At 42.6% G+C, this 8,298-nt stretch overlaps 1 protein-coding gene across 2 annotated transcripts; it reads right to left on the bottom strand.

Annotated features, from left to right (window-relative positions):
- Positions 1 to 720: 720 nt before the first annotated feature.
- On the bottom strand, positions 721 to 7,916 carry NCR1 (natural cytotoxicity triggering receptor 1). Of its 2 annotated transcripts, none has more exons than XM_070222727.1 (7): positions 7,747 to 7,916; positions 7,628 to 7,663; positions 7,160 to 7,444; positions 5,305 to 5,583; positions 4,988 to 5,035; positions 4,067 to 4,114; positions 721 to 3,940 (listed from the first exon to the last, which is right to left on the bottom strand). In XM_070222727.1, the coding sequence occupies exons 1-7, from the start codon at positions 7,778 to 7,780 to the stop codon at positions 3,750 to 3,752; spliced, it is 921 nt and encodes a 306-aa protein (XP_070078828.1). In that variant the 5' UTR covers positions 7,781 to 7,916; the 3' UTR covers positions 721 to 3,749. The 2 variants fall into 2 exon arrangements, with proteins under 2 accessions (XP_070078828.1, NP_001243774.1); NM_001256845.1 differs by having other exon boundaries at positions 3,724 to 3,940; positions 4,988 to 5,038; positions 7,747 to 7,819.
- Between the last annotated feature and the right edge of the window lie 382 nt (positions 7,917 to 8,298).

The following is an 8,298-nucleotide window of genomic DNA, read 5'->3' as shown; positions in this document are numbered from 1 at the left end:
AAACTTATACAATGTTGTATGTCAATTATATATCAGTAAAAAATAATAACACTTTTCAGTTTGGGAAGATAGATCACTAATTTGTGTCTCCAGCTCTGCCCCAAATGTATCCTCTTCTTACCGGAACTCTCATGGTTCATCTACAATATCAACACCAAATGGGTGGGATTGGTGGGGGGGAACATCCCCTTCATCCACTCAGGTGCCCAATCTACAAATTTCAGAGTCCTTGTTGATCCTGCCACCTGCACAGCCATCATTTCTAAACAATCAAATGAAATACTGTTTCTGTGCCTAAAATATGTCAAAGGTGCCCACCTTTCTGAGTAGTTACCAACTTTCATCTAGAATAATGTAGGAGCCTGATAACTGGTCTCCCTGAATATGCTCTTTCTCATTTCAAATGGAAATAAGCTTAGCAAAAGAAGAAAATAAAGAAATTTTCTAACTGGGACAATGAGTATCTACAAAAAATTATAGCAATTAGCTTACTCAATGGTAAGATACTAAAAATATTACCCATAATACTGGTACTAGGAAGTGAATACCTGCTATTATTACTCCTATTTATTAATGTACTGGAGGTTCTAATTAGGTAATGACAGTAAAAAAATTAATTTTTGAAAAAAATTCTAAAAATCTTTGAATCTAAAAGTAATCTGAGATAATCTAAAACTATTAGAATTAAGAAGCGAACTCTGCAAGACCACTGAATACTCATTCAATATACAAAAGTCAATTTTATTTTTGTAATACCAGCAACAAACAATGGCAATAGAATTATTTAAAGAATGATACCACTTACAAAATAAAAGTCATGTAACTAGGGACCTACCTGGAGGTGATGTAACTGATGATATGTCTGGCAGACATCTAACAAAAGACATGTGCATTTTCTGCATAGAAGACTACAAGATATTATTTAGAGAAATTAGCAAACGTAATTAAATGGTTAAATATTCCACAATTATGGCTGGAAATGTCCAGATTGAAAAGGCTGAAGAGATAATAATTCTCTTTAAATTCATCTGTGGCTTCAATACAATCTCATGTGCAACCCAGGCAGGTATTTTGTGAAAACTGACATCCTAAAGTTAACAATGGAATCTAAAGAACCTAGAATAATCAAGGCAATCTTGAAAAATAGGGGCAAAGTTGGAGAATATATGTCATCAAATCTTGAGACCATGTACCCTGGACCTCCCTCTGGGTTACCAATATTAGTTGTGGTATCGTTATCTTCCTGATTGTCAACTCTAGAAAAAGATGAGCCATTCTCAACTCTTCTCTCTTTTTTCCTATGTTTTTGTTTTCTTCTGCAGATTTCATTTTTCTCACTGCAATCAGAAGGATCTTTATACAGTGCACAACTCATCATATCACATCCATGATCAAAATGCTTAATGAGCTCCCTTCACCTTAAGGATAAAACATGCATTTATTACTGTGGCTTCCATGGCCATGCTTCATCTGTCTCCTGCATTTTCCCAGCATCACTCAGTGCCACTCTTTCTCTCACAATCAAAGCTTTAATGAATGTTTTTCACCCTCCATCTTACATCTGAGCATTTTCATGAATTGGTACAGACACCTACCACCATCATCCCTTTCCCCACCTCTACATCCTCCTCAATGTCTAGTTAATGGAATCCGGCACAGGAAGAGGCTCCCCTGGCATCCTGGATTTCCTCTATCACAAGACTTAGCCCTTGTTCTTTACTCACTTATTTAAGACCTGTCCTCCTGAACAATCAATCCTACTATGGCAGGGATAATATTTGCCTTGGTGTGTTATACTTTTACAGTGCCTGGCACATAGTAAGCTCTTGTAACAGAGATTGGAGTTACCTATTACAACTCTATTACATTACTCCTCCCTTCACTGGTACCAGAAATACCAACTTCTAGCTTGGCACAGAGCCACCTGAAATAAAGGCTACACATCTCAACCTTCTTTGCATCTAGGTGGGGCAAGCTACTGGGTTTTGACCATCGAGAAATAAATGTAAGTGTTGTGTTCTTCCAAGAAATCTTTGTAACAAACAATTGGCCAGTGCTTTCCTCCCTCCCCGTTCCCCCTCTCTCCTTCCCTTCCTTCCTCTTCGTCCTTCATTTTGATGTCTGCAATACAAGCCATGTTCAATATTTCAAGAAGAGTAGTGCAATAGTTAAATATCTGGTCTTGCCCTGTTGACAAGGTTTGGAAGATTTTTGACTTGGACTGATGAGACCAGTAGGGCCATGGGTGGTAAAGACCCCTCCATTCCTCTGAGCAGGCTTCATTGCCAGGTCAAGCCCCTGCGTCTATATCTTGAGACCTAAAATACTTCTCCTTACACATTTTTTCCTTGAGATTTTACGTTTCTTGCTATAAGCTAGAATATGGAATATTTAGAAGTTCATAAACATACTTTAAACACCCTCATCTCATCTTGTGAAAAAGACTATAATTTTATATTAATTTAGAAATTCTTAGACCTCAGGACACTTGTAGGTGAAGAACAGAAAGTAGAAAATTCAGTATTAGGGCCACTGGTAATGAGGTAATAATTGGTGAAATTTTCATTTCCCTGTGGTATTGGGAATAATAACGGTTACTATGCATTGAGTAACTTACATATGTCAGAACTTCTGGGGTTTCTTAAATCTTTACATCACTAAACCTTTATGTTATCCCTTTGAGGTTGGAATTATTATTCTCTGGTATTTAACAGAGAACTCAGATTTAGAGAATGAATTTAACCTATGTGAGGTGTCAGGATATTGAGAGGGGGTGGGAATCCATATAATAAGTGTATTAATGAATTGGTAAAGTAGAAATTCTCAAGGAGAAAAGAGCTTGTGGTGCTTAGATAGCATTTCAAAGACCATAAACAGGAGGCTCAAGTTTCAAACTGTACTCTGGTCCCATTTGTATGTCCATTTATCCAACATATATCTTCTGAGAACTCTCTTAGTACTGGGTACTGTGAACATGGCCATGAAATCTGACATAGATTTAATTCACGTGAGTTCACAGTATAGACTGGAAAATGGGTATATATGCAGCATTAGGGTTCAAGTGCTGTTATAGAGAAATAACAGGTGTTTTGGGAGTATAAAAGTGTCATCTTAAGTCAAGCTGGAGGACTTGGGAAACTTTCTTGGAGGAGATGATATCTACTAAGAGACCAGAAGAACAAGATGAGGTATGGATAAAGGAGTGAAGCCGGGATCTTGTGGTGGACGGGATAGAGGAAGTTGAGGCTGAGGTGGGTGAGATCAGCCAGGACACACTCATATAGCTGCACTGTTTGTTTATAGCCTGCATCTCCAGTGACTGGTTGTTGCCTTTCTGGCTCCTGTTGCATTTGACAAATGCCTGTTCTGTATTGGTTATTAAATATTTTGAATGACATCTGTAGAGAAAGCAAAGAGGAAATAAGGATAAAGACCAGGTTAGGAAGGAAATATTCCATGGCCGTGCTGTTAAAGATGTTTTCAGGAAAAACTGGAGTGGCTAAAAGTTTAGTTTGCAGTAAGAGGGTGCAAAGATACTTAGAACCTAGAGGAGAAAATGGGATCTGTCCACAGAAGAAATTTAGCATCTTCATCCCCCCTTTTTCCTCCTCCAGGATGCTTGCCAAACTCCATGCAGTTGTCCCTTAGTTTCTTGCAATGACTCCCTCCTCCATGGGGACAACACAGAGCTCTCAAGCCCAAGGTCAAGATCAGCTTTCAGCTCTACCTACGGCCACTGCATCCCTTGATCATTTGTCCAGGGATCTTTGTGTTCTGAACCTTCTCCTGCATTCCAAACTTGAAGCCCTGCTTGTTCCCTCTTGAGTCCTCTTTCTGTGAAGCCAGTCTTCAGCTAGGAGCCACACGAGGGCCACCAGGACCAGGAAAGCCAGACCAATCCGAAGGAGATTCTGGATAGCGTAGTTCCTGAGGGCAGGATCTGGGGTCAGAAGAACAGGGTGATCGCTGACAGGAACATATGCACACCACCTCACTCCATCCCTCTCCCTCTCTCCTTTCCAGATCTTACTTCCTTTAGAGACTAAAGTCCCAGATGCTTGCTTACCTTCCTGGAATTGCATCTCTGTGGTTAACAAGTACGGGTCCCATGAATCTGAAGATTACAAGGAAAGTGAAGAAGTGAGGAAAGGGGATGGTGTTGGCCTCTTCCATCCAGGCTCTCCTTCCCTTGGATATACCCCATTACATTCTATTGCTTTTTGAAGTCCCCATCCTACACTCCAGGTTCTAGTGGCTTCATCTGGCAGGTAGAGTGGAAGAGTCAAAAGACAGATGAATCTGAGGAAGAATTCAGCTCTAGGACTAATAAATGTGTGTCTTCATGCCATTCTACATGAGCCTCAGTTTCCTCATTCAGTCAATCAATATCATTTCTTCTTCCTCATACATACTAAAATTCAGAGTTTTACCATTTTCTTCAGGGTCCTAAAAGAGTTGCCCCAGTACCAGCCCTTCCCCACCATCCCCTTACTAACATCATTTCCAGTCCCACTGGTCTCCTTGCTGTTCTTTTATCACGCTGGCCATCTCCCCGCCTTAGGGCATATGCAATGGCCATTCCCTCTCTCTGGAACCTTCTTTCTCCAGATAGCCACAGGACTAATGCCCTCAGTTCTTCAAGTGTCTGCTCAGATGCTTCCTTCTCTGTGAGGCCAACTCAGACAACTGTGTTTAATACTGCTACCTGCACTCCCAATCACCTTGACCGCATTTGTCCTGCTTTGTCTCTTTCCATACCATAATTTCCTCCTCATGTGCTATATACTTGATCTATTTATCCTTACTTTGACTCACAGTGTTTTCTGCTACAATGCAAGTACTACAAAAACAAGGATATTTGTCTGATTGGCTTAGAGAGCTGTAGGTCATATCATATACTATGCACTCAATGGATATTTTGAATAGATATCACATTTTTAGCATCATTAGGAGGATTTGATTTCTCCCCCAAGTACCTGTTACTCACCAGGAGAAGAGATGTGCTCTGTGGGCACAAGGCTGGGGTCCCCGACATCTGCTGACAATGGAGGCAAGGAAACAAGTAAGGGTTTGGGGTTTCCTCTGCTCTTCCCAGCTATTCTCTATACCCTCCCCCCATCCCTCTGGCGTTCTTCCTCATGAATGATCAGCTGGGCCTCCAGGAAGTGGATGTGGATGAGGGCACTGGTAGGAGACACCCTCTCTGCATCTTCCCACCTGTCCTTTTGCTGCCTTCCTCTTCACTGGTTGAGGTTTACCTGGGGTTCCAGAGGGGACATGGGAGAAAATTGGGGATTTCCTCACCTGTGACCAGGAGTTTCACGGGCTCACTAGGGAAAGACCACACATGGTTGTTATAAGAACCAAAACATCTGTATGTCCCTCTGTGGGCTGTGGTCACAGGGCCCATGGGGAACTTCGCCTGGACATTCCCATATCTGCGCCATGGGCGGCTGGATCTTCCCTCCTTGAGCAGAAAGAACGTGGTTGTTGCAGTCTCTAGATGGCAACAGAAGGTCACATTCTCTCCTGAAATCACCTCAGGCCTGGGATGAACTGAGAGGGTGGGTATGTCATACATTCCTGTGAGAGAAGGTGACTGGTAGGTAAAGAACATCTTTATATATCTCCCATCCCCCTGGACCTTAAAACCAGGTATCACTTCCCAGAATCTCAGTCCCTTCTATTTCCTAAATTTGCCCTGATCATGGACACACCCTCCCTGATCTCTCCCTTCAAGGATGAGACACTCACTCCCCTAGCTCCCATGAGTATTAACATGAATCTTTCTCTGGGGACTGCCCTACTCAGTGGTTATCAAAGTCTGGTCCTTGGTACCAACAACATCAGCATCTCCTGAAACCTTGTTAAAAATGCAAATTCCCAGGCTCCACCGAGGCCCACTGCATCAGAAACTCAGGAGTATGGCAGCCATCTATGCTAAAAAATTATTATTTTTGATTGTTGGAAAATGCACGCAACATAAAATTTGCCATCTTAACCATTTTTTTAAAGTGGACAATTCAGTGGTGTTAAGTACAGTCAGATTGTTGAACAACTATCATCAATGTCTATCTCAAGAACACTTTTCATCTTGCAAAAGTGAAACTCTGTACCCATGAAACAATAACTCCCCATTCCGTCTTCCCCCAGCCCCGGGCAACCACCATTCTACTTTCTGTCTCTGAGTTTGACTATTCTAAGTATCCCATGTAGTATCATTCTGTGACTAGCTTATTTCTCGTAGCATAATGTCTCCAAGGTTCATCCACGTTGTAGCAGGTGTCAGAATCTCCTCACGTTTTAGGGCTGAATAATATTCCATTGTATGTATATACCACATTATGTTTATCCCTTCAGCCATATATAGACACTTGGGTTGTTTCTACTTTTTGTCTATTGTGAACAGTGCTACTATGAACACAAGTGTACTAAAGCCACCGGTGTTTTCACAAGTCCTCCAGGTGATTCTGATCCTTGCTTAACTTTGAGAAGCACATCCCTCAGCTGAAGGAACTGTTCGACCCAAGATTATCCTCCCTCCTAATAACTTTAACCCTGTTCTGCTTTGTCTTTTTCCATACCACCATTTCTTCCTCATGTACTATATAATTGATTTATTTATCCTGACTTTGACTCATGGTCTGTCTTCCGTTAGAATACAAGTGCCACAAAAGCAAGAATATTTGTCTGGAACCTCACTAACTGTGGTTCTCATTCGATAACTGGTTGACACCGGGTGGTATAGAGCTCCTAGCCTCATTTCAAGACAATCCTGAAGGTCCATCCCAGGTCCAGTATCCCACATTTGCTTGGCTGAGGACTCTTCTGAGACTACATCACAGGCCAGCTTAACCTTCTACCCGGCCTGTTTCCCAGCCTGTGTTGTGTTTGAGGATATTTCCCAGTAATCCCCCCTGCACACACACATCCACCTCAGACTCTCTTACCTGGAGAACTTGACCCAACACAAATCCACTCCTAGGTCATAGAGACAGCTCTCTATAGATAACTCCTGTAGGAAGTGATCAGACCCCACCCCCAAGATGAACAGTATCTGAATGAGCTTGGAAGAGACTAAATGTGATGAATACATGATGGCCTTCCTGAGGATTCAGGCTGAGGAGATGACTATACAGCTAGAGAATGGGACGGTTACCTGTTACCACCAGATCCAGAGGGTCACTAGGCTCTGACCACAGCTCCCCACTTCGATAGAAGCACCTGTATCGCCCTGCAGTGCTTGAGGTCATAGCCGGGATGGGGAACTTGACTTTGTTCATCATTCCAGGTGTTTTTGGTCTCTCTGAAGCAGAAAGTTGTCCTTCGAAATGCAGCTGATACTCAACCGTCTTGTGAGTGCCCTGACACCAGATGACCACTGGCATTCCCTTTGGAATCATGACATCAGGCTTGGCCCAGATGACAGGTTTAGAGGGAGTACCTGGAGGTGAATCAGAGGCTGGAATTCTAGATAAAGCTCCTGCCCACCCTACTTCCCACCCAGCTGCTAGCCTCAAGCCCTCCTAGCAAGTCAGAGCCCCTGCTTTCTCCCCTAGTTGTTTTCAGGGAGATACTTATTCTGAACCCCGCAGAGTGACTCTGGGGCTTTGAAGGAAGGACTCACGCTTCTGGGCGTTGACCCTCTGGCTCAGATACAGCTCTGGAAGATAGGATTAATAAAACATGTTGTGCCACCCATACCCATACTCCTGGATTTCACCTCCCTTCCATGCGAGAACTCACCGAGGCAGAGCAGGACAGTGAGTATAGAAGGCATAGCACAGATTCTGCCAGGCTAGTGTGGAGCAGCTGAGCAGAGACTGAGGCCAGTAGGCCAGGAAGATGCACAGGATGTGGTGGGTGAAGCCCAGCACGAATCACCATGGGGCTTTCACATCGATCTTTTTACAAGAATGTTCACAGCTCTCCCTCCACCTCTGACCATGGGGCGTAAGAACATGGTACTCACGACACATCTGGTCATATCTGCGGTCTAACCAGATCCTCTGACCATTGCCTGCCTCACATGAAACTCATTTATGAGTCAACTTCCAAATTTTGAAATGTGGACATTATGTCCAGAAAAGGCATGGGGCAGTGTACAGAGAAAAAACCTTAGAATCATTAAAAAAAAGTGTTTAACCCTGCTTCCCCTGTGTACAGCATGTATATGCTTGGATAAATTAATTGACCTCATCAGAATGGAATGATAACACTATCTTCTTTAAAGATTTGTTACAATGTTTTAATAAAATTCTATTCTTCATGCAAAAAATGTTCTATTTCTTACATAAG

This window comes from Equus caballus, chromosome 10 (assembly GCF_041296265.1).
Source record: "Equus caballus isolate H_3958 breed thoroughbred chromosome 10, TB-T2T, whole genome shotgun sequence".
Lineage (NCBI taxonomy): Eukaryota > Metazoa > Chordata > Mammalia > Perissodactyla > Equidae > Equus > Equus caballus.
Note: the sequence above shows the minus strand (reverse complement) of the source record. Positions and strands in the feature narration are given on the sequence as shown.

What these genes read in the sequence shown, in the direction of transcription:
- NCR1 (NM_001256845.1), bottom strand. Translation starts at nt 7,780, where the DNA reads ATGCCTTCTATACTCACTGTCCTGCTCTGCCTCG. An exon ending in GAGGGTCAACGCCCAGAAGC is followed by an intron (nt 7,445 to 7,627) that starts GTGAGTCCTTCC and finishes ATTCACCTCCAG; the next exon opens with GTACTCCCTCTAAACCTGTC. An exon ending in AGAGATGCAATTCCAGGAAG is followed by an intron (nt 3,941 to 4,066) that starts GTAAGCAAGCAT and finishes TTCTGACCCCAG; the next exon opens with ATCCTGCCCTCAGGAACTAC.